The following is a 25624-nucleotide window of genomic DNA, read 5'->3' on the forward strand; positions in this document are numbered from 1 at the left end:
TGTGTAAAATACACACAATGGCAAAAGATAACCCTTTAGAGGCCTCTTTGAATTGTGAATAGCAGGCCAGGCCTGTTATGCCATGTTGCTCTGTCAGGATTTTTTAACAATAGATGCACATGTTCTGGCAACCAGGTCAAGAATAAAAGCACTAGAGAGTCAGTGTCAAAGCTGTGCAATCCTGAGACAGAAACACCACAACCGCAACCATGATGGGCAAGGTAAGTCCAGCTCTGGAATATTATCTTCTCAGTAAAAACTGAAAAATAGAAATATTGATACTGAATATTTGTATTAGTAAACATTACGTTTACAAGTGACACATTTTCAGGAATTTATATGTGACTCATGCATCGTCGATGAGTCATTAATGTTATTTCAGATGAGTCATTATAATATAACCAACTGAATGATATACTTTTACCTACAAAATGTATAAATGCAATAAAGAAACATCTAAATGTAGAGAAATTAATGTTATTTCAGATCATCTTCTACGAGGAAAAGAACTTCCAGGGTCGCTCCTATGAGTGCAATAGCGACTGTTCCGACATGTCCTCCCACTTCAACCGCTGCCAGTCCTGCAGGGTGGAGAGCGGCTGCTTCATGGTGTACGAGCGTCCCAACTTCATGGGCAACCAGTTCTTCATGAGGAGGGGCGAGTACCCTGACATGCAGCGCATGCAGAGCCAGGGCATGATGTTCGACAACATCAGGTCCTGCCGTATGATCCCTAATGTGAGTGGCCAAAATCCATTCTATTCAAATTTGAAGTTGGAAAATACTACCTGATGTGATCATTTTCATAAATATGAATGTGTTGAACTGTAAGCAGTGGGACGCCTGCTAGCTACTTATGTATGGAAACACATGTCCAGATAAACAGACTGCAACCTGATGTTCACATTGTTTCATTACTTTTACAGCATAGAGGACAGTTCAGAATGAAGATCTACGAGAGGGAGAGCTACGGTGGTCAGAGTATGGAGCTGAATGATGACTGTGACTCCATCATGGATCGCTACCGCATGTCTGACTGCCAGTCCTGCCAGGTTATGGATGGCCACTGGCTCATGTATGAGCAGCCCAACTTCAGAGGCAGAATGATGTACATGAGGCCTGGAGAGCACAGAAGCTTCAGGGACCAGGGATTCAGCAACACCAGATTCATGAGCATGAGGCGCATCATGGATTCCTGTAATTAGGCACGGCATGTTTGATTGTCAATAAAATGTTTAATCCCTTGGAAAAGAAGTGTTAGTTTGATTCATTCATTTTTATTCAGGAATGATATTCTGGCATTAAGGACACAGTAAGTTATCATACCTTCTATGGAGATACTGACATTTAAAAATGTAGAAGTCTTAAACCACTGTTTAGAGGGAAACTGAAGAAAATGTTAAGACCATACAACATCTAAAAATGTGAACACAGAAGAATAGTTCACACCTCAGACTAATAAATATCCATCATGCCAAATACTCCCAACAGCATCGAAACTAAGCCAAAGCCAAATACACCTTAGCTGCTGTAAATAGGTAATAGGTTAGTCTCCTTTCCTGAAACATGCTGAATTGAAATGTCTTGTCGTGACCGTTCTTCCATGTGTTTATAAATATGAATACATCGGCATTAGTCATAGCCTACAGATAGCAATAACTACTTTACTAGGAGAAACTGAGTCAGTCACTTTGTGTTATTTGGTCTTTACTCAGGTTATATATTGCCCTGAAATGATTTGTCACAACATCAGATTTCAAATCTGGTTCTGCCATCTGGTACATGGTTCCTAACTTTACCAATATGACAACACAGTTTGAAAACACACTTTTTAAGGCTTTTTTTAGGGGAAGATGCTAAAGTATGTATTGCTCACGCGTCAGGAGAGGAAATGAGCTTGATGGCAGTTTTGTAGATAAATAAGTTACTTGACTGTTCTTTGAAAGGAACATAGAAGAAAGCCAAGTCATGGCACTAATTAATGAAAGACTCAGCTCAAATCCTCGGGCCCTAATTTGAAAGGCTGTGAGCTCCACTGCTGTGGCGTTACATTACTGTTTGAATAGGGCAACATCGAAGGGATTTATCAAGCAGAATAACTTTTTGCATGTACCCATAGGAAGGCTAGGATAGAGTAAAGCTTTTATGGGACAGGTTAATTGGCATATTCATTTCTGATTGTGTTGTTTAATTTGTGTCCTCTGAGCTAATCATAATGTGCTATCATGACAAGCCCACTTGTTACTTGTTAGATTCCAGTCCATATTATTAAAATATTTACTGTTACCTCTTACATTGTCATTGTGAAATTATTAAATATGTACTTATATATAAAAAAGTCGAGCACAGTTACAGTAGGACACAGATACAGTAGGACTTGGATCACACACGCATACATACAGTATATATTTATAATGGTGACATTGTATGCTTTAATTGTTCTTGTCTTTATAATCTGCTGTTAGTACTTTTACTGAAGTTGTGTCAAGAAAGGGGACTATATACACCTTTCTTACTTGCCTATTTGAAGGTTGTAGAATTTTAAGATATTTAGATTTTTGGGCCTTACTGCAAAAGAAGGGGGATTTTGGGTGAGAACAATCCTTTTTTTGTTTGGCTTGGCTGAATATATATGAAAAGGCGTACTTTTATCTTTTTGGGTCGTCCTTAGTTTCTTCTCATTTTTATTGATCTAAAAATTACAGAATGATGGACTAAAGTTTAAGGGACTTGATCTATGACTTGTTATCTTTTTTGTTAATTGGATTTTTCAGATGCTTGCTGAAGTCCTTGAACTTAATCTGAGAGACTTCAGTTGAAACTGTCTTGAGTTATTTATTGTTGAAGTTGGACCTCTACAGTGTCTTCAACAGATCATTTACTATTTGAGTTACTGTAAAGAAGCCAATTTGTTGTAAGTTCAAACCTCGAAAGTGTGATCATTGCCGTGGCCTTGACTGTCACATCAGCGTTAAACCCAGCTCCTGCCACGCCCCCTCCTGACTAAAATGCATCAATCACCTTTCCATCCCCTGAGTGGCATAGTGTCTCAGGTGCTTCCACCACTTGCACTGGCGCCTCAGAGCAAGAATGTCATGGGTTCCATTCCCGCATGGGGGGCTGTTGGCTCTGGGGGGGCAGGTCCTCCCCAGACCCTCAGTGCTCAGGTGGGCTATCTCTTTCTGTGTGGAGCTTGCATGTTCTCCCCGTATTCATAAGGGGTTTCCTGCACTAAGAACCCCAACAGAAAAGAAAACATGCAAAATCACAGAACACATGTCTATCCCTGACCAAAGATGGAGAGTTCAATTCAGAAGCTGCCCACTGCTGGAGGAAAGACGGTCCAGGATGGGAAAAAGTAGAAAATAAATTCACTTGCAACCTCAGGCCTGTGTGCGTGTGTGTCCTGGTTCGCCTCCATAAATGCATGTGTGTGTTCCGGGGTGTCGTGTGTGCCATTAAAAACCTGACAAAGGTCTTAATCATTATTATTATAATTATTATTATTATTTTTATTGCCTGCACCTGCCTCAGTCACATTCACTCAAATACTTATCACACTCATCTGTCACCATTCCAAACTCCTAATGACACAATCACCTGCACCGACACCCACACTACATGTACTCCTCACTTCGGTCACTTCCCTGTCGAAACTCGTATCACTGACGGGTCGGTCACACCTATGCGTTGGAATGCGTTGATCCGTCAGGGTTAACGCATCTTCATTCACTTTGAATGGGGTGACGTCATCCTTTGCCGAACTGAATTGTGGCCCCGTTTGGTTCGCGTGCGAGGCGTTTCATGCTTTGCTTGCGGCAAGAGTTGGAGAATGTTCAACTGCGAGAGGCAATGCATGCGTCAGCCAATCAAATTGCCTTTCATGCATAACTGACAGCACAGGCGCTAGCCAATCATATCCCGTATATGCTCACGTCTATAGAGCGGCAAGCTAAAAAAAAAAGATTGCTCACCAAACTCCGTAGATGGTCGTATTTGTACCTACAAGTTGGTTGTTTGACTTTTTTTTTGTTAGATTTTTTAAAAGTTACAAAGAAATAGACACTCTACAATGTAAAAAACCCTTTATTGTAACTGAAAAATACGTCTCATAGGATTTGCGAGGTGTCTGAGCACCCTTTCTAATGATAGCATGCTACTACTCACAGCTTGCTAGTGACATGATTGGTTTGTTGACCTGTCAATCTCACTTTAACATCTTCGGTATCAACAGAACCCCACACGCCAGACTCCTCCTCCGCCTTCCGTTGGATCAACGCATTCCAATGCATAGGTGTGACCGACCCGTAAGGCAGCACTCACACGGTTCCGTCGGAATGCGTTGATCCGTTAAGAGCGACGGATCCCCATTCACTTTGAATGGGGTGACGTCATCCTTTGCCGAACCAAACGGAGCCACAATTCAGTTCGGCAAAGGATGACGTCGCCCCAGATAAACGCATTCTGACTGAATCGTGTGAGCGCTTTGTAACAGACCTTTCACATGAACGCGTTAGAATGCGTTGATCCAACGGATGTCACAAGAGGAGTCTGGTGCGTAGGGTTCTGTTGATACCAGACACGTTACATTGAGATTGACAGGTCAACAAACCAATCACGTCACTAGCAAGCAGTTTACCTTGTGATTAGTAGCATACAACATTAGCTAACATTAGATAAGGTGCTCAGACACCTCGCAAATCCTATCAGACGTATTTTTCAGTTACAATAAAGGGGTTTTTACATTGTACAGTGTCTATGTCTCGGTAACTTTAATAAAAAATCTGAACATAAAAGGTACAAATACAACCATTTACGGAGTTTGGTCCATCATCTTTTTTTTTTTTTAGCTCTTTACACTGAGCATATACGGGATCTGATTGGCTAGCGCCTGTGCTGTCAGTTATGCATGAAAGGCAATTCGACTGGCTGACACATGCATTGCCTCACGAAAAAAAAAACTAAATTTGTCATTATCCGTTCATTATTTTGTCATTCTTTGGTTATGTTAGAGTTAATCTACGATGTTCAATAAATTCATCATTGGAGAGTCATATTTGTGTAAAATGCACACAATGGCAAATAATAACCCTTTAGAGGCCACTTTGAATTGTGAATAGCAGGCCAGGCCTGTTATGCCATGTTGCTCTGTCAGGGTTTTTAACAATAGATGCACAAGTTCTGGCAACCAGGTCAGGAATAAAAGCACTACAGAGTCAGTGTCAAAGCTGTGCAATCCTGAGACAGAAACACCACAACCGCAACCATGATGGGCAAGGTAAGTCCAGCTCTGGAATATTATCTTCTCAGTAAAAACTGAAAAATAGAAATATTGATACTGAATATTCGTATTAGTAAACATTACATTTACAAGTGACACATTTTCAGGGAATTAATATGTGACTCATACATCGTTGATGAGTCATTAATGTTATTTCAGATGAGTCATTATAATGTAACCAACTGAATGATATACTTTTACCTACAACATGTATAAATGCAATAAAGAAACATCTAAATGTAGAGAAATTAATGTTATTTCAGATCATCTTCTACGAGGAAAAGAACTTCCAGGGTCGCTCCTATGAGTGCAATAGCGACTGTTCCGACATGTCCTCCCACTTCAACCGCTGCCAGTCCTGCAGGGTGGAGAGCGGCTGCTTCATGGTGTACGAGCGTCCCAACTTCATGGGCAACCAGTTCTTCATGAAGAGGGGCGAGTACCCTGACATGCAGCGCATGCAGAGCCAGGGCATGATGTTCGACAACATCAGGTCCTGCCGTATGATCCCTAATGTAAGTGGCCAAAATCCATTCTATTCAAATTTGAAGTTGGAAAATACTACATGATCATTTTCATATATGTGAATGTGTTGAACTGTAAGCAATGGGACACTTGCTAGCTACTTATGTATGGAAACACATGCCCAGGTAAACATTGTTTCATTACTTTTACAGCATAGAGGACAGTTCAGAATGAAGATCTACGAGAGGGAGAGCTACGGTGGTCAGAGTATGGAGCTGAATGATGACTGTGAATCCATCATGGATCGCTACCGTATGTCTGACTGCCAGTCCTGCAATGTTATGGATGGCCACTGGCTCATGTATGAGCAGCCCAACTTCAGAGGCAGAATGATGTACATGAGGCCTGGAGAGCACAGAAGCTTCAGGGACCAGGGATTCAGCAACACCAGATTCATGAGCATGAGGCGCATCATGGATTCCTGTAATTAGGCACGGCATGTTTCCTAACCCTTTAGAAACAGTTGATTGTCAATAAAATGTTTAATCCTCTTGGAAAAGCAGTGTAAGTTTGAATTATTCATTTTTATTCAGGAATGGAATTCTGGCTTTAAGGACACAGTAAGTTCTCATACCTTCTATGGAGATACTGTCATTTAAAAATGTAGAAGTCTTAAACCACTGTTTAGAGGGCAACTGAAGAAGATTTTTAGACCATACAACACCTAAAAATGTGAAAAGCTACACAGAAGCATAGCTCACACCTCAGACGAATAAATATCCATCATGCCAAATACTCCCAACAGCATCAAAACTAAATCAAAGCCAAATACATGGTCATGCCCTTAGTGCTGTAAATAGGTAATAGGTTAGTCTCCTTTCCTGAAACATGCTGAATTGAAATGTCTTGTCGTGAACGTTCTTCCCTGTGTTTATGAATATGAATACATCGGCATTAGTCATAGCCTACAGATAGTAATGACTACTTTACAAGGACAACTAACACTTTTCGTAATTTGGTCTTTACTCAGATTATATTTTGCCCTGAAATGATTTTTCACAACATCCTATTTCAAATCTGGTTCTGCCATCTAGTACATGGTTCCTTACTTTACCAATATGACAACACAGTTTGAAAACACACTTTTTAAGGCTTTTTTAGGGGAAGATGCTAAGGTATGTATTGCTCACGATTTAGGAGAGGAAATGAGCTTGATGGCAGTTTTGTGGATAAATAAGTTACTTGACTGTTCTTTGAAAGGAACATAGAAGAAAAGCCAAGTCATGGCACTAATTAATGAAAGACTCATCTCAAATCCTCGGGCCCTAATTTGAAAGGCTGTGAGCTCCACTAGGGTGCTGTGGCGTTACATTGCTGCTTGAATAGGGCAACATCAAAGGGATTTACCAAGCAGAATAACTTTTTGCATGTATTTCCATAGGAAGGCTAGGATAGAGTAAAGCTTTTATGGGACAGGCTAATTGGCATATTAATTTCTGATTGTGTTGTTTAATTTGTGTCCTCTGAGCTAATCATAATGGGGAATGTGCTATCAAGCCCACTTGTTACTTGTTAGATTCCAGTCCATATTATTAAAATATTTACTATTACCTCTTACATTGTCATTGTAAAATGATTAAATATGTTGTACATATATATAAAAAATCCATCCATACAGTATATATTTATAATGGTGACATTGTATGCTTTAATTGTTCTTCTCTTTATAATCTGCTGTTAGTACTTTTACTGAAGTTGTGTCAAGAAAGGGGACTATATACACCTTACTCACTTGCCTATTTGAAGGTTGTAGAATTTTAAGATATTTAGATTTTTGGGCCTTACTGCAAGAGAAGGGGGATTTTGGGTGAGAACAATCCTTTTTTTGTTTGGCTTGGCTGAATACATATGAAAAGGCGTACTTTTATCTTTTTGGGTCGTCCTTTGTTTTTTCTCATTTTTATGGATATAAAAATTACAGAATGATGGACTAAAGTTTAAGGGACTTGATCTATGACTGGATATCTTTTTTGTTAATTGGATTTTTCAGATGCTTGCTGAAGTCCTTGAACTTAATCTGAGAGACTTCAGTTGAAACTGTCTTGAGTTATTTATTGTTGAAGTTGGACCTCTACAGTGTCTTCAACAGATCATTTACTATTTGAGTTACTATAAAGAAGCCAATTTGTTATAAGTTCAAACCTTGAAAGTGTGATCATTGCCGTGGCCCACTGCTCGAGGAAGGACGGTCCAGGATGGGAAAAAGCAGAAAATAAATTCACGTGTGTGTTCCGGGGTGTCGTGTGTGCCATTTAAAAGCTGACAAAGGTCTTAATTATTATTATTATTATTGCCTGCACCTGCCTCAGTCACATTCACTCGCATACTTATCACACTCATCTGTCACCATTCCAAACTCCTAATGACACAATCACCTGCACCTGCACCTGTCACCCACACTACATGTACTCCTCACTTCGGTCACTTCCCTGTCGAAACTCGTATCACTGACGGGTCGGTCACACTTATGCGTTGGAATGCGTTGATCCGTCAGGGTTAACGCATCTTCATTCACTTTGAATGGGGTGACGTCATCCTTTGCTGAACTGAATTGTGGCTCCGTTTGGTTCCAGTGGCGGCGCCAGATAATTTTTTTCTGCAGGTGCTATGGGGGTGCTCGGCATTTTACCGAGGGTGCTATGAAATTAAGGTGATACTAACATATGTGTCACATGGTTCTCTACTACAACACCTACCCACCATATCGTCACATCTGATTACATGTTTGCTTTCTGAAGCGTCTTTGTGGTCCATGAAAAGCAGCATACAAATTGATTGTATTATTATTATTATCATTAGGCTACTTCCGACGGACATAGCCGCGTTCATCTGCGACGGTCACTGACAAAATGCATGCAGCATGTTATAGATTCCGCAATCCCAAATACTTTGCTTACTTCAGTGGGGGTTACAGGTTGGCGCTAGGTGACCACCAAGCCACCACTACCATGTCTGACAAATTAAACTAAACATATATAGTTCAATACATTCTAAACTAAAGAGGGCAAATTAGAATAGAAGATAGATATTTCTAGATGGCCTATAAACATGTCCGTACAAAGTGAGACAATTCTATTCACATATCAGTGCTAAAACAGTCAAGAGTCAGAAATGCTTTCAAAAAGTATATATTACTTCAGGTCACAATCAATTAAAACGTAGAAGCTTAGGTATACCTGGCTAGCACAGACAGACTGCTCGTCCTAGGCTAGGCTAGTCTCTGATTTTTTTAAGGCGGATCCAGAAAACCCCAAAAAGGACCGCATTCATTAATGTTACACATCAAACAAGACCGTTCCATCTTAAATCTTAAACGGTGTAAAGATACAGGCCCTTTTTAAAAGTGAATGAAACAAAACCTAAGGCACTCAAAACCACAATAATAAGAGCTAGATCACTGTATCATTGTACAATACAACTTAAAACTTTACTTCTCAAAGAATGGCTAGCACCCTCAGTTGAGGTGTAGGGTTCATCTCTTTAATCACGACCTCCCTCTTCTTCTAATAAAATGCAGATACCTGTTGCATTCCTTCTTGTTCTTCAACGTCACATGATTTTTCTATTCGTGAAAATGTGGGTATCAAAAACGGTTCCATTATTGTGAATTTGTTGATAGTACCGCTTGAATGACTTTGACAGTGGATTAGCTCTCTTTCTCCTTCTATCGTCAGTGAACGTCAACGTTCACGCATGCGACCTGTCTGTGTCGTGCTAAGTGAACTATCTGTTAATTTCAATCTGTTATTATTTTCTTTTGTGAATGAAATATTATTATAACACAATAAATTAAATTAAGAACGCAGAATGAAATGAAATACTAATTATAAATAAATAAACCATTATTTTCTTGGGGGTGCTTTGGGGGTGCTATGGCTAATCCAGGGGGAGCTGCAGCACCCCCTAGCCCCTCCCCTGGCGCCGCCCCTGTTTGGTTCGCGTGCGTTGCGTTTCATGCTTTGCTTGCGGCAAGAGTTGAAGAATGTTCAAATTTTCGAGAGGCAATGCATGCGTCAGCCAATCAAATTGCCTTTCATGCATAACTGACAGCACAGGTGCTAGCCAATCATATCCCGTATATGCTCACGTCTACAGAGCGGCAAGCTCAAAAAAAAAAGATGGCTGACCAAACTCCGTATATGGTCGTATTTGTACCTACAAGTTGATTTTTTAAAAGTCACCGAGAAATAGACACTGTACAATGTAAAAAACCCTTTATTGTCACTGAAAAATACGTCTCATAGGATTTGCGAGGTGTCTGAGCACCCTATCTAATGATAGCATGCTACTACTCACAGGGTAAAAGCTTGCTAGTGATGTGATTGGTTTGTTGACCTGTCAATCTCACTATAACGTCTCCGGTATCAACAAAACCGCACGCGCCAGACTCCTCCTCCGCCTTCTGTTGGATCAACGCATTCCAATGCATAGGTGTGACCGACCCGTAAGGCAGCACTCACACGGTTCCGTCGGAATGCGTTGATCCGTTAAGAGCAACGGATCCCCATTCACTTTGAATGGGGTGACGTCATCCTTTGCCGAAACCAAACGGAGCCACAATTCAGTTCGGCAAAGGATGACGTCGCCCTTAACAGATCAACGCATTCTGACGGAATCGTGTGAGCGCTTTTGATAGAGATTACTTCCAAACACTGTTAATGACTTAAGAATATAATAATCAAGTGACTTGTATTAATATATTCCTTGTATGAATCATGTGCTTATGAAAGCAGGAGCATGGCTTTTCTCTCTCTGTGTGTAACTAGAATATTAGGTGCCACTAAGTCTGCATATGAACAGGAGCATGTTTAGACCAGAGGAGATAAGAAGAGAACTGTGCTTCTTCCGACCTTGTGCAAAACTGCCATCCTTGCAAGTCAGGGAGCCTCGGACGTGAGAAAATCCACTACGTGATCATCCCTGCTGAAAACCAAACTTCTGACTATATAAACCTTGTGCAAAGGGTTTATCATGGCCTTCACGGTCAGCCTTGTGCTTGGAGGGAAGCCCGATTGCAATTGTCTTTGTTTGTCTGTCTAATAAATATACTTTCATGCAGCTCCGGAGTCCTGAACTAACTAGGGTGAATTTTCACCTATCAGCTTTGTAACAGACCTTTCACATGTAGGTGTTAGACTGCGTTGATTCAACGGTTGCCACAGGAGGGGTCTGGTGCATGGGGTTCTGTTGATACCAGAGACATTACATTGAGATTGACAGGTCAACAAACCAATCACGCCACTAGCAAGCAGTTTACCTTGTGATTAGTAGCATACAACATTAGCTAACATTAGATAAGGTGCTCAGACACCTCGCAAATCCTATCAGACGTATTTTTTTCAGTTACAATAAAGGGGTTTTTACATTGTACAGTGTCTATTTCTCTGTAACTTTCAAATCTAAGCATAAAAGTCAAACAAACAACTTTTAGGTACAAATACGACCATTTACAGAGTTTGGTCATCTTTTTTTTTTTTAGCTCTTTACACTGAGCATATACGGGACCTGATTGGCTAGCGCCTGTGCTGTCAGTTATGCATGAAAGGCAATTCGACTGGCTGACACATGCATTGCCTCACGAAAAAAACTAAATTTGCCATTATTCGTTCATTATTTTGTCATTCTTTGGTTATGTTAGAGTTAATCTACGATGTTCAACAAAATACAACTTTGGAGAGTCATATTTGTGTAAAATGCAAGCAATGGCAAATAATAACCCTTTAGAGGCCACTTTGAATTGTGAAGAGCAGGCCAGGCCTGTTATGCAATGTTGCTCTGTCAGGTTTTTAACAATAGATGCACATGTTCTGGCAACCAGGTCAAGAATAAAAGCACTAGAGAGTCAGTGTCAAAGCTGTGCAATCCTGAGACAGAAACACCACAACCGCAACCATGATGGGCAAGGTAAGTCCAGCTCTGGAATATTATCTTCTCAGTAAAAACTGAAAAATAGAAATATTGATACTGAATATTCGTATTAGTAAACATTACATTTACAAGTGACACATTTTCAGGAAATGAATATGTGACTCATACATCGTCGATGAGTCATTAATGTTATTTCAGATGAGTCATTATAATATAACCAACTGAATGATGTACAACATGTATAAATGCAATAAAGAAACTTCTAAATGTAGAGAAATGAATGTTATTTCAGATCATCTTCTACGAGGAAAAGAACTTCCAGGGTCGCTCCTATGAGTGCAATAGCGACTGTTCCGACATGTCCTCCCACTTCAACCGCTGCCAGTCCTGCAGGGTGGAGAGCGGCTGCTTCATGGTGTACGAGCGTCCCAACTTCATGGGCAACCAGTTCTTCATGAGGAGGGGCGAGTACCCTGACATGCAGCGCATGCAGAGCCAGGGCATGATGTTCGACAACATCAGGTCCTGCCGTATGATCCCTAATGTAAGTGGCCAAAATCCATTCTATTCAAATTTGAAGTTGGAAAATACTACATGATCATTTTCATGAATATGAATGCGTTGAACTGTAAGCAATGGGACACTTGCTAGCTACTTATGTATGGAAACACATGCCCAGGTAAACATTGTTTCATTACTTTTACAGCATAGAGGACAGTTCAGAATGAAGATCTACGAGAGGGAGAGCTACGGTGGTCAGAGTATGGAGCTGAATGATGACTGTGAATCCATCATGGATCGCTACCGCATGTCTGACTGCCAGTCCTGCAATGTTATGGATGGCCACTGGCTCATGTATGAGCAGCCCAACTTCAGAGGCAGAATGATGTACATGAGGCCTGGAGAGCACAGAAGCTTCAGGGACCAGGGATTCAGCAACACCAGATTCATGAGCATGAGGCGCATCATGGATTCCTGTAATTAGGCACGGCATGTTTGATTGTCAATAAAATGTTTAATCCCTTGGAAAAGAAGTGTAAGTGAATAATTCATTTTTATTCAGGAATGGAATTCTGGCTTTAAGGACACAGTAAGTTCTCATACCTTCTATGGAGATACTGACATTTAAAAATGTAGAAGTCTTAAACCACTGTTTAGAGGGCAACTGAAGAAGATTTTAAGACCATACAACATCTAAAAATGTGAAAAGCTACACAGAAGCATAGCTCACACCTCAGACTAATAAATATCCATCATGCCAAATACTCCCAACAGCATCAAAACTAAATCAAAGCCAAATACACCTTAGCTGCTGTAAATAGGTAATAGGTTAGTCTCCTTTCCTGAAACATGCTGAATTGAAATGTCTTGTCGTGAACGTTCTTCCCTGTGTTTATAAATATGAATACATAGCAATAACTACTTTACAAGGAGAAACTGAGACAATCACTTTTCGTAATTTGGTCTTTACTCAGATTATATATTGCCCTGAAATGATTTTTCACAACATCAGATTTCAAATCTGGTTCTGCCATCTGGTACATGGTTCCTTACTTTACCAATATGACAACACAGTTTGAAAACACACTTTTTAAGGCTTTTTTTAGGGGAAGATGCTAAGGTATGTATTGCTCACGATTCAGGAGAGGAAATGAGGTTAGAGATAAATAAGTTACTTGACTGTTCTTTGAAAGGAACATAGAAGAAAAGCAAGTCATGGCACTAATTCATGAAAGACTCAGCTCAAATCCTCGGGCCCTGATTTGAAAGGCTGTGAGCTCCACTAGGGTGCTGTGGCGTTACATTACTGTTTGAATAGGGCAACATCAAAGGGCTTTACCAAGCAGAATACCTTTTTGCATGTATTTCCATAGGAAGTTTGTGGCACTGCAGTAGGACTTAGATCACACACGCATATACATACAGAATATATTTATAATGGTGACATTGTATGCTTTAATTGTTCTTCTCTTTATAATCTGCTGTCAGTACTTTTACTGAAGTTGTGTCAAGAAAGGCAACCGGCTGACGATGACCAGAGTAAAAGAAGGAAAAAGAGAACGAGAGAAATGTTTGTGCCGAGAAACCGGTGTCCAGTGCCTCCCCTATGATATCTTTCTGTAAATGTTTTCAACCCCAAACAAATTAGTTTGGAACCAAAACCAACATCCATTGTAAAGAATAGAATAGACTTTATTTGTCATTGTGCATTGGATACACAACGAAATTTGTTTGTGCAACCACTAACAAAAGTGCAGTTGTGCTGGGTGGAGGATAGGAGTGTAGTGTGATTATTAAGTTCTGTGATGGCCCTGGGGATGAAACTGTTCTGCAGTCTGGAGGTGCGGGCTGTAGTGGCCCGGTAGCGCCTGCCAGAGGGTAGCAGGGTGAAGAGATGGTTTGCGGGGTGAGTCTCATCCTTTAAAATGCCACATGCTCGGCTGAGGCAGCGCGTCCTAAAGATGTCATCCAGGCGAGGCAGTGGAAGTCCAACTATTCTCTCAGCAGACTTTATGACCCGACTGAGGGATTTAAGCACTTCTGTCAGTTTTTGGACTACACATGAGAGACTGGAAAGAGCCGCTGTGTGGGCACGTGTGAAAGAGAGGGAGAGAGAGAGAGAGAGAGAGGGAGAGAGAGAGAGAGAGATTGCATGGATGAATATGTGATGAAGCTGTTGAGTAGTTCTTGAGTTTACTGCTGTCTGTGTGAATGTGGGCGTCCAAGGAATTGTGAGTACATGATCATTCGTTGAGTTCGTAACATTTGCTTCTGCCGTTTGCAGAACCAATCATGCACAAATGAGCAACAAATTGCACATTGACTGAATAACAGATGCACTCAGTGATCACACCTTTGAGAAACCACATAATATTCTAGGCCCACTCCGACATGACCTCCTAGCCTGCCTCTTACTGTTAAAATGGGGGGGGGGGGGGGGGGGGGGGTGAATAGATAGAGGGGAACAGATCATCACCACCATGAACAGAACTACGTCAGTTAGGAATAAGTACATTTGATTAAAGATTATACAGAGACAACTGAGCCTGAAGGACAAATGAGGGTTTCCTGAATAGTTTTTTTCACTTAAACATCCGGGGTCAACGTCCGTAGAAGTAGTAAGATGTGAAGTTACCACGACTGAAAGTTAAACCATGAGGAACATATGGAGGATTGAATGATTAGCCATACCTATAGGGAAAGGATGGACAGATAAACATACGGTTACCACATATTGAAGGCTGTTCTTGGGCAGGCTAGTCATGATAGCCTAAAATGAAAATATCCAAGGGATATTCAAGTTTGGTAAATAGACCCAAGTCAGTAGAGTTCACACAATCTTGCGACAAGGAGCCCAAGAAATACTAGTAAAGATTTGTAACATCTAAAAATGAAGGGGATTCTCTGGACAACATGATTTACCGCTGGAAGATACATCATTATAGATTGCAGATGTAGCAAATATGGTATGTTTCAGGCTAATTGCAGAGATTCATGCCTTTTGGCAGATAGTTTTTAGTAGATATGGCAGCAGGCCATCACACTATATTTTAACACCATAGAATAAAACTTACTTGAAACAGCGTATAAAAAACTAACAGACTCAAGGTGATATTAAATGCATTACCATCTCTAAGAGCGAAAAAAGCTGGGTGTGGACTGTATCTTGCAATATTTGTTTATAGCTGAAAAATCAGCTTTTCATCAGATTCATGGACTTTGCCTTTAACTGAACTGCTAAGACAGCCAGTATCCAGTACAGCAGTCTGGGGAACATTCCAAACTTCCCACAGGGTCCCAGTCTGTGCTGAACTGTAGAGACAGGGGACCACAGAGTTATACTATATCTCTGCAGAGTTTTATTTTCTATCTTATGTTATGCATTTAATGTATTCAATTTTTTTTTATCTTAAAGCTTTCTGCATTCTATCCCGGTTTTTATATTCATTTTATTTTATGCACTCTACCCTAGTTCTTTGTGCACGTAGGTTCTTTGCTGCATTGTTTTCTGAATGATAGGTGCTATACAAATAAAGTTTATTATTAGTATTATTACAGTTGACCTTTTATGTGCGTTTTTAGAGTTTATTATAGCAGCAGTTGATTTGGGAAAGTTTCAGGGATTTTAGAAAATCTTATATGGTAGCAGTACAGAGTGTTTATGCTCACCAATGTATGGAAATAAATGGATATGTTCATAAATAAGTAGCAAATAATGAAATTTAACAATAGAATTTGGGTAATGTGACTGTGTTTGTCATCATTTCATTCATGTATACCATGGTTTTTCTTTAAATTGCGTAAATACATGTTCACTGCAAACAAATCTCGATGTAAGCCAGCTATTGTGCCACAAGATGGCAACAATGTCTCAGTAGAATTAAATTATATTTATGTGCTTGACCTTATTGTTTTTTTGTTTTTTTTTTACACTTGCAGCATTTTCAACCCACACAACACAGACTGCTTTGTAGGGTTATCAAAAAGAAAACACAATAAATTGTAGAACATTCAAAACCTCTCCAAACAAAAGGAGCCTACAATAACTGATTGAGAGTACATCAGTACGACTAGGTGCCTTATATATCCTCACGTTAAGTTTAATTGCTGCCCTGTGCTCAGTCAATTCTCCCTGAATAAACAATGATGAAGTGTTTCTTGTCATATTTATAAAATATCTCAAATTTAGTTATCAAATAACTTTACCTAGTAACTGTGAAGCGTCTGTTTTGGGGTTGTCCTTTACATGCTCCCTCAGAAGCATATTAGGGGCCCCAAGAATGAATTTCCAAATCACGTTTGGGGGGACAATTATTGACCGCTTCAGCGCACGTACACTCTCTCTAATTAAACGACACAGTTTGTCACTGTGAATAGGCCGTCGGTCTCATTAACTGTCCTCCTTGTCAACAACCAGGACCTTTTGCTGGTAGCCCAAAGATGGACCAGAGACACCCCAAATCACGCCGTAAGTATTTTATTTTGCAGATATTAAAAACCAATGAATGAGGTTAAAATGTTGATTTTTAACTATTGACAAATCTGAAATATTGATGAGCCGGTAGGATGGGTTGCATATACAGTATAATATGATGAATTGATGGGGATGTAGGATGGGTCGCAGATATGTTACTAAAATGCACCACCGTGAAAGAGTAATGCAAATTCAGAAACTGAATAAGTGGTTCTGGTAGTCGTGTAAAATGTATGTTGTATTAAAGGCACCCAGTGCAACTTTATGTAAACATTCAATGAAAAATAAACATTCAATTTCTAGTCTTTTTTACACGTATTAAGTTTCAATAACTCCATACCATTACATATCGACATTCAAGGAGCAAAGATGAGACGTCGTTGTGTGGTGAGAACTGATAGAAAATCGTAAACAACAACAATCGCCGGCGGGGAGAGGCCATTTTTCCATTGACTGGAATCCTGCTTTATTTATTGTAGGTCACAAAAAATAAAGAAAATGGCGGCGATTGTTGTTGTTATCGATTTTCTATCAGTTCTCACCACACAAGACGTCTTATCTTTGCTCCTTGAATGTCGATATGTAATCGTATGGAGCTATTGAAACTTACTACGTGTAAAAAAGACTATCAATTGAATGTTTATTTTTAAGCCTCGAAAGTTGCACTGGGTGCCTTTAAAATATTATTGACCAGGGCTTTTTTTATTATAGCGCACGAATATTCTAGGGTGATAGTCTCAGGGTGCGTCGAAGTGACGTAGCCTATCAATGTATTATGTAGCCTACAATATTAAATATAACAGTGATGTCTCCTTCAAATAAGTTAATTACATTGAGTTCTGGCTGTGCTAATTGGAAATCAGCATAGCCAAACCATGCGCTCCAGTCACATTCTTTGCGACACTTTTTGCACTTTCCTTGAGTGGTCGCCCTAAGCAGGTTTCACACTGAATTATGCGAAAGTGCGTCAGGATGTGCAAATACCCTGAATGCATTATGTATTCAGGGCTCTTGTAAAACAAAGTTGTGCGCAACAAATTTACTTTTTAAAGAATTTTCAGTCTGCCATTCTCAATTACTTTAACAAAGATTGAGGTCTGACAGACCTTGTAACAGTATCAATGCAAGAAAGAGCGTAAACTTGTCTTCTTTTTTTCACCCTTCTTTCTACATGCCGGTGACCATGACTGGCTGTCATACAGACTGCGTGGAGAAACCGATCTCCATCGGCTTTCAGAAGTTTGGACGTTTTGTGGGAAGACACCCTTGGTGGTTCTTTTTATCTCCTTTATTTATTTCTGCTATGCTCGGGAGTGGATTTTATTTTCTGGAAGATCGTGAGGCTAATGACATTGAGGAGCAGTTTACACCTGTTAACGGCCCTGCCAAACTAGAGCGGTTGTTTGTTCAGGATAACTTTCCGCTGAATGACTCGGTGTTTTCCAACCAAAGGGTCTTCACGGATGGAGTATATGCATCGTTCATCGCGGTCTCGAAATCGCCCAACATCCTCACTGAAGATGCGCTCAATGAAATATTGAATTTAGACAAAAAAGTTAGAGCGCTGAATGTTTCAATGGGTCATGAAGTGTTAACTTATGAGGGGCTATGTGCCAGAAAATATAACAAATGCATGCCAAATAAGATACTGGATGTTGTGAATTATTATGGCAACAAAATCGAGCGTACTGACCTCACTTTCCCCTCTCTACGTTTTGGATTTACAAGTATTTTTCTAGGATATTCTGTCGGTGGAGTAACGCTCAATTCATCTGTGATCAAACGCGCAAAGGCCGTGCGACTTTTTTATTTCTTAAAGGATGGCAACCGTTCCGCAACAAATTTGTGGCTCAATGAGTTCCTCAGGTTGTTTACCACAAGCAACCTAAAGTTTGTCAGGGTAAGTTGCTAAACCTTTTCTCTGTTCATTGTATTATATTTCCTTTCATGTCATTTTCGGAATAATACAAATGTAATACAAACTGTAAGACAAATAATCCCCTTTTTACCAGATTTTCACCTTTGTTTTCATGGTGTAAAACAAGGCAAACAGAACAACTTACAACGAATTAGTACATTAAGATGCAATATACACCTATTGCCTCTTCACGGATCGTTGACCAGCAGTTTTTGTTCGTGACAGCCGTGCACTGGTGTGGTTGGATTATTGTAGGCTTTGCACATGCTTAGACTTATTACTTATCCGCCACTGCACGACAATCAGCCAGCACTTCTCATTCAGTGCGTGCTGGTTCAATGTTGATGGGACTGACATTAGCCTACTCATCAGCCAGTGCTGTGAGTTTATTATTTTTAGACTGCTATTGTAAGTCCAAAATAAAATGCTTTTGAGACCTAAAATATTGATTATTCTGAAGGCCTGCGATGGAAAATGGAAACATCGAAATGGAGCTTCATATTCCTTTCCATTGCATACATCTTTTTTGTCTCTTACGGTTTTTTTTGTCATATTTGTTGGCCACATTCTTCAGTCAATTTCTATCTGATGTCATTTGGTGTTCCTTGTCAGCATAAAAAACTATACACTGCACCTTTGATATGGTTATATGTTGTCTGGCTAATCGTTAGGTATTTTTCTAACTTCGTTCAGTGTTTCACTATTTCACTATGGGAATCGCCTTGGGCGTGACCAACTATGGAAGCTCCAATGACATCACGTCTGTCCATGACAGACAGGTCGACCTTCAACCAGGCTCCGCCTCTGCCCCTATAGCCATGGTTGAGTGGTCGACCTCCCTGATTGGGTCATTCAGGTTTACTTCCTGTGAAGGACTACAAGCTCCATCAGCACTCCAGGTAAGGCTGAGCTTGCTGAACAGTTCTCAGATGGACTGTCATAGGAACCCGTCACTAAACACAACCACAGCTTAGTGCTGGAAAGTGCTGAATAAGTCACTTCATCAAGAAGTGCATCAAGTCACCAGAAAAGCGTCCTCGTCAAAGCAAGCTGTTTCTCTTTCTAAAGTTACTCGGTATTAAGTGACCTAGGAAGCCTTGGCATTCATTTTTGCTTCTCCCTACCTAGCCTGAACTTTCCAGGGTAGGCAGACTCAATGTGTCTGTAGGCTGAACTAGTCCAGGCAAGGCTTTCCCGGTTTATTTGGTTAGCCAGCTAGTTCAGCTAACAGTTCGCAAGCTAACAGCGACTGTTAAGCTAATGTGTCACAACGAGTCACCTCTCTCAAATGGCCTAGCTATCTAAACTTAACCTTTTAAGCTCAAGTGTTTTGACAAGTCTAGGTGACAAGTTAAGAAAAGTTTTATTCCCCTCTCGCTCAGTCATAATGTCTTCGGCTGCCACACCCACAAAAGAAACGGGGCGGATACCAGAGAGGCTGCGTACCGCCTGTGTCCACATGATGCAGAGCCACCATCTCAGACAGGGATCCTCACCTGCTATGCATCGTTTGCATGGGTGCTAAACAGTGGTGTAGTGGTCCCTGGAGAAGTGGGTATACTCTTCATTTTTTTAAGCAGCCCATACAGCACAGGATAAACGCCCTGTTTTGAGAAGTGGGTATACTCAATGCTTACTGAAAAATAAGTGGGTATACTCCGTATACCTGCGTATACCCTGGACTACACCACTGGTGCTAAACACAGTCAGGCGTCTTTGGTTGACCTGCAAGCGTGCATCCACTGTGCGTTGATGCCACTGAAAATTAGAAAAAGGAGGTTGAGAGTAGTTGTATTGAACTAACAGGACCCCCCACCTGTCTGGAGCCACACCTAAAGCTGTGGTCAGTGACCATCGGCTGTGAGCCTGGCGGACACAATGAAGACGAATTCCCAAAAGTGCCTCTCCTGTTAGAGGACCTCCTCAGTCAAGTAGAGGGAGAGCCAAGTAGCAATGACACAAAGACCAATTTTGGTCTATGCGACATGGGCAATATGAAGGAGGACGAGGAGGACCACTACACTGTCTCTGCCCAACAGTCCAGACCAATTGCACGCATGCACAGTTCATCTTTGGGTTCTATAGCACAGTTCTTTGGGGATACAGGATACAATCTGCTACGAAAACAGTGGTGTGTTAGCTTCTGTTGCCAACAGGGATTCCGCTCCTGTCCTACGGGACGAGATTGGATCCCTGTTAAACAAACAGGCGATCAGAGTTGTCCAACAGGAGGAAAGCCAAAAGGGATTTTACATAGATTTTTACTCCACGCACAGCAAATGTCTCAGGTTTGCATACAAGGGCAAATTCTACCAATATCAAACAGTCCTGTTCGGGTGTTCCCTAATCCCACAGGTATTCAGCAAACGTGTGGAAACAACAGTATCAGAATATTCTCCTACATAGACGGCTGCTTGATGTGTTCCCACTGAACACAACAAGCAATCAGAGTTTCACACTCATCTGAGGAATCTGGGGTTCAAAATCTATTTGAAAAAGACTCGTTTAGAGCCATGACTGTGTACAGATCACTTGGGTCCTAATATCAACCCCCTATGTCTGTCGGAGGGGGAGAACAGCGTCTTTCGTGCGTCTCTAGCCTGCTTTCGGTGACATAAAGTGGCCACATTGCATGCTGGGATTTATGGCTTCTTGGCTTCATCTTGGGCCTCGGGCCGTTTGCACAATTCTACAGGCTAGATGTCTCAGGTCCATCCCTAGCGCATGCAGTGCTAGGAGTTGGTGTGTGTCTCTGTTTATAGGGGTGCTAACTCAGAGCCTCTGTAGTTGGTCACACCCAAGGCGATTCCCATAGTGACCTCACAAACCTCACTCTGTTATCAAAGAACCAGATTACGTTAAGTAACCCAACATTTTGTGGCCTTGATTATATTGAAAACAATTTATATGTGGTGCTTGTAGATTTTATATGCATGTAGAAACCTCTATGAAATATTTTTTTTCTGATACAGATGTGTATTGTGTTTATAGGTTACCCATTCAACCTCTCTGTCAAGACAGGTGGAGTTTGAAGCAAACACAAGGGATGTCATTCCTTTGTTTTCCATCACATATGTAATTGCCATCGTTTTTTCAATCCTGTCTTGCTTAAGGTATGAACCATTTTATGTATGATTGACAAATATGATTATAACATTAACAGTGTTAAGTTATACTTAAGATTAAGTTACCCAGTGTTAAGTTTTACTTAAGATTAAGTTACCTTTGGGATCAGCTATGGTATAACATTAACAGTGTTAAGTTATACTAAAGATTAAGTTACCTTTGGGATCAGCTGTGGTGCAAAAGGTGTTTTATTTTTGACAGATTTGACTGTGTGAGGAATAAAGTGTGGGTTGCCACCATTGGTGTGATCTCTGCTGGCCTGGCAGTGCTCTCTTCCTTCGGGATGATGCTTCACATTGGAGTTCCTTTTGTCATGACAGTGGCCAACTCACCCTTTCTGATATTAGGTAAGTCTGTCAGCTCAAAGTTCTTTTAGCCAGGGGGGCACGGTGGCGCAAGCCGATAAAGCCCCCCACTTACGGGCTACATGGCCTGATGTCATTTCCCAAGTCTCTCCCCACCTCTTCTCCGCCTCGCTTCCTGTCATATCTCCCCCCCCCCCCCCAAAAAAAAGTTATTTTAGCCTTGTACATCTTTCAGGGAACACTGTCTAGAGGATACAGTTATAACCACTGAAATGTATGTAATTTCAACTATCTTGTTTTTCCAAGGGATTGGAGTCGATGACATGTTCATCCTCTTATCTTGCTGGCAGCAGACCAACGTCCATGACAAAGTGGAAGACCGTTTGGCGAACACCTATAAAGAGGCGGCTATCTCCATCACCATCACCACTCTGACCGACGTCCTGGCCTTCTACATCGGCCTGATGACTCCGTTCCGCTCCGTCCAGTCCTTCTGCCTGTACACCAGCGCCGCCATCCTGTTCTGCTACATCTACAGCATAACGTTCTTCGGGGCATTCCTGGTGCTGAACGGCCGACGGGAGAACAGCAACAAGCACTGGCTGACCTGTAAGCAGGTCCCTGAGGAGGGCACCGTGGGTCAAACCAAATGGTACAACCTATGCTGTGTGGGAGGGGCGTATGACCCCCACACAGGCACAGAGGAGGTACAGCCCATGAACCACTTCTTCAAAAAGTATTATGGGCCTTTTCTTACCAAGTCGGGGACTAAGCTTTTGGTTATTCTACTCTATTCCATTTACCTGTGTGTTAGCCTGTATGGATGCTTTCAAATCCAGGAGGGAATAGACCTGCGCAACCTTGCAGCTGATGACTCTTATGTGGTACAATATTACAATGACGAAAAGGAATACTTTTACGAGTATGGTCCAAATATTATGGTTATCATACGTGAGGAATTTCCATACTGGGATGAGAAAAAGATGTCGGATCTTGAAACATGCGTAGAAGATTTCAAAAACCTGACGTTTATTGAGAAGGACATATTTACCTCATGGCTGAAATCATACAAATATTATGGATACCACACCAACCTGAATTTGAGTGCTGAGCACGTTTTCAAGAAGAACCTTAACTTGTTTTTGAGATTCTACTCGGATTTCAAGCAGGATGTTAATTTCACAAACAATTCTATCCATGCCTCTCGTTTTTTCGTCCAGACCGTGAACATATCTACGGCTCTCGATGAAATGAATATGCTCAACAAATTGCGAGATACTGCCAGGAAGTGTCCAGTTCCTCTCCTGGTCTATCACCCGGCATTTATCTATCACGACCAGTATGCTGTCATCGTCGTTAACACCATCCAGAATGTTGCCGTCACCGCAGCAGTGATGCTGGTTATTTCCCTCATGTTGATTCCAAACCCACTGTGTTCCCTCTGGGTGACCTTCTCCATCGCCTCTATCATCTTAGGGGTGACCGGGTTCATGGCCCTCTGGGATGTGAATTTAGATGCCATATCCATGATCATTCTGGTTGTGTGCATTGGCTTCTCTGTGGATTTCTCGGCTCACATCTCCTATGCCTTTGTGTCCAGCAAGAAGCCGAGCGCAAACGAAAAAGCCGTTGAGGCGCTCTTTCACCTCGGCTATCCTATATTGCAAGGAGCACTTTCCACTATACTGGGGGTTGTGGTGCTCTCGGCCTCCAAGAACTACATTTTCAGGACCTTCTTCAAGATCATGTTCCTGGTGATCTTCATTGGCCTCTTTCATGGCCTCACATTCATTCCGGTGTTCCTGACCTTCTTCGACATGTGCAGAAGCCCGGCAAAAAACCTCAGTCAAAATGAGCAAGAGGGTCAGGCCATGGCCAACTGCCAAGCAAAGAGCGGGCAGAAAAATGGGAGAGAGGATGAGGACAAAGACAAGCAAATCTACGTCAATCACATGTTCGTGCCGGACAGCAATAACCAGGTGTGTCAATCACAGACATGCCCTGCTATCTGGACAGTGGTGCTTAACAACCAGCACACTGCAAATGATCAGGTGTGCCTGGCAAATGATCAGGTGTGCCTGGCAAATGATCAGGTGTGCCTGGCAAGCACCATTCCTATGTTCACGGTGGACAGAGAGACCTACGAGGTCCACATGCACACACCAAGCAACAATGCTTTAGTCGCAGAGAGATGCTACCAAAAGCAGGCGTCTCACGAGGATCAGAATTGTGTCAGGGTGAATAACCTGTCTGATGGAAATGTTCCAGTGTCTCCCAATGGCTCTGATGTAGTCAGTCATGAATGAATTCCCCTTGTCCTTTGTTAGATGTGTGAAAATGTTTACGCAAGTTACTTAATGGGTGTAAAAATAGCACATTTGTTCAGGGTACACAGCAGTTTGTTTTGGAAATATTGCATAACAACTGTGCGCATTACTGTTGGGCCTGAATACCTGAACTCAGTATAGTGTAAAAAATGACTTCAGTGTTTGTGGTGGCAGCAATTTCTGTTATAAAAGTCTTGGTTGGTTTGTGAATAACCATGGTAGATCTTGAGGCACTCTGAATATTACAAAACTGGCTTCCCTATAGCCAGGCTGTTTGAGTGTAACTGCCAGGTCCTTTTGTGAAAGCTTGTTTGGGACGAAAGAACTGGCCAGAGCATTCCAGAAGCCTGGCATCTAGGCTAGAGTTTTTTTAATTTCTCATTTTCTTTGAACTTTTGAACGAGGGGTCGACTGTGAAATTGTACATGTGTGTAAAAACTGTAATGTTTTTTTTTCAAGTCTCTTTTTCATTTAGATGTTGCGCATAACTTAACCATTAATGACATTTTCCAAAAGACTATTATTATTATTGTTTATATTCCTGAAGTTTTTCACTTTGTAAACAAACATCTGTCCATATGTTGAGAACTGACATTTACTTGGATAGGCTAAAATAGATGTTTTAATCGATGATAACTGAATGGACATAGAAAACCACCTCCTCTTTGTATTAAGGCTCATAAATAAGTGAGTTTGATATATTCTTTTTTATCCTTTGCTTTCATTCAGACTGCAGTGTGAGAGGAGACCTTTGAGCTCATTTCACTACTTAGCACCAGATTAAGCAGTAGATTAGCAGTTTAGTATGTCTCTGTGCTCCACTCCACATACCATTCATTTGGCGCCATATTTTCTGTCTATCAGTGTCTCAACAGTGTCATAAATTATTATTTCCTGTGTTCCTGATTAAAAATTAATATTGTTCATTGGAAAATGTACGTTAAAGTAAGATTTTTTCCCCCCAAAATGTCCTTTGAATATTTATATGTAGCTCTGCATGTATGTGAATGGGAATTTAAACTCTCTACTCTTTGCCAAACGCTGTCACCGTTAAGAGTGGTAAACAAATAACTGTGGTTCCTCAGATCTGTAGTTGCACATGCTTTGCATAGTTGCTTTAAGTATCTCAGAAGGATTTCGATATTTGGCTGTCTCTTAAGGATAGGTGCATGGTAGTTTGACCCTCTAGTATCCACAAGGAGTCTACCCCCTGTGATCCCAACCCATCCCTGAAGGGCTCTGCAAACCCAATGTACCAAGTTGTATTTGATTAAACACGCACCATTTGGATACATTTAG

The 25624-nt window shown here is 41.1% G+C and overlaps 4 protein-coding genes across 4 annotated transcripts; all 4 read left to right on the forward strand.

Annotated features, from left to right (window-relative positions):
• Nucleotides 1–474: 474 nt before the first annotated feature.
• Nucleotides 475–1205, forward strand: LOC308378475 (gamma-crystallin M3-like; the record flags this gene model as incomplete). The annotated part of the gene is made up of 2 exons (XM_080855407.1): nt 475–738; nt 927–1205. The coding sequence occupies 2 exons, from the start codon at nt 475–477 to the stop codon at nt 1203–1205; spliced, it is 543 nt and encodes a 180-aa protein (XP_080711533.1).
• Nucleotides 1206–5532: 4327 nt separating this feature from the next.
• Nucleotides 5533–6237, forward strand: LOC308378066 (gamma-crystallin M3-like; the record flags this gene model as incomplete). Its single annotated transcript, XM_080854872.1, has 2 exons — nt 5533–5796; nt 5959–6237. The coding sequence occupies 2 exons, from the start codon at nt 5533–5535 to the stop codon at nt 6235–6237; spliced, it is 543 nt and encodes a 180-aa protein (XP_080710998.1).
• A 5717-nt stretch (nt 6238–11954) lies between these two features.
• LOC308378444 (gamma-crystallin M3-like) lies at nt 11955–12659 on the forward strand (the record flags this gene model as incomplete). The annotated part of the gene is made up of 2 exons (XM_080855358.1): nt 11955–12218; nt 12381–12659. 2 exons carry the CDS (start codon nt 11955–11957, stop codon nt 12657–12659), a joined length of 543 nt encoding a protein of 180 aa, XP_080711484.1.
• Nucleotides 12660–17820: 5161 nt separating this feature from the next.
• ptchd3a (patched domain containing 3a) lies at nt 17821–24304 on the forward strand (the record flags this gene model as incomplete). The annotated part of the gene is made up of 4 exons (XM_080854708.1): nt 17821–18549; nt 21559–21680; nt 21895–22040; nt 22305–24304. 4 exons carry the CDS (start codon nt 17821–17823, stop codon nt 24302–24304), a joined length of 2997 nt encoding a protein of 998 aa, XP_080710834.1.
• Between the last annotated feature and the right edge of the window lie 1320 nt (nt 24305–25624).

Source organism: Sprattus sprattus, assembly GCF_963457725.1.
Source record: "Sprattus sprattus genome assembly, chromosome: 17".
NCBI lineage: Eukaryota > Metazoa > Chordata > Actinopteri > Clupeiformes > Clupeidae > Sprattus > Sprattus sprattus.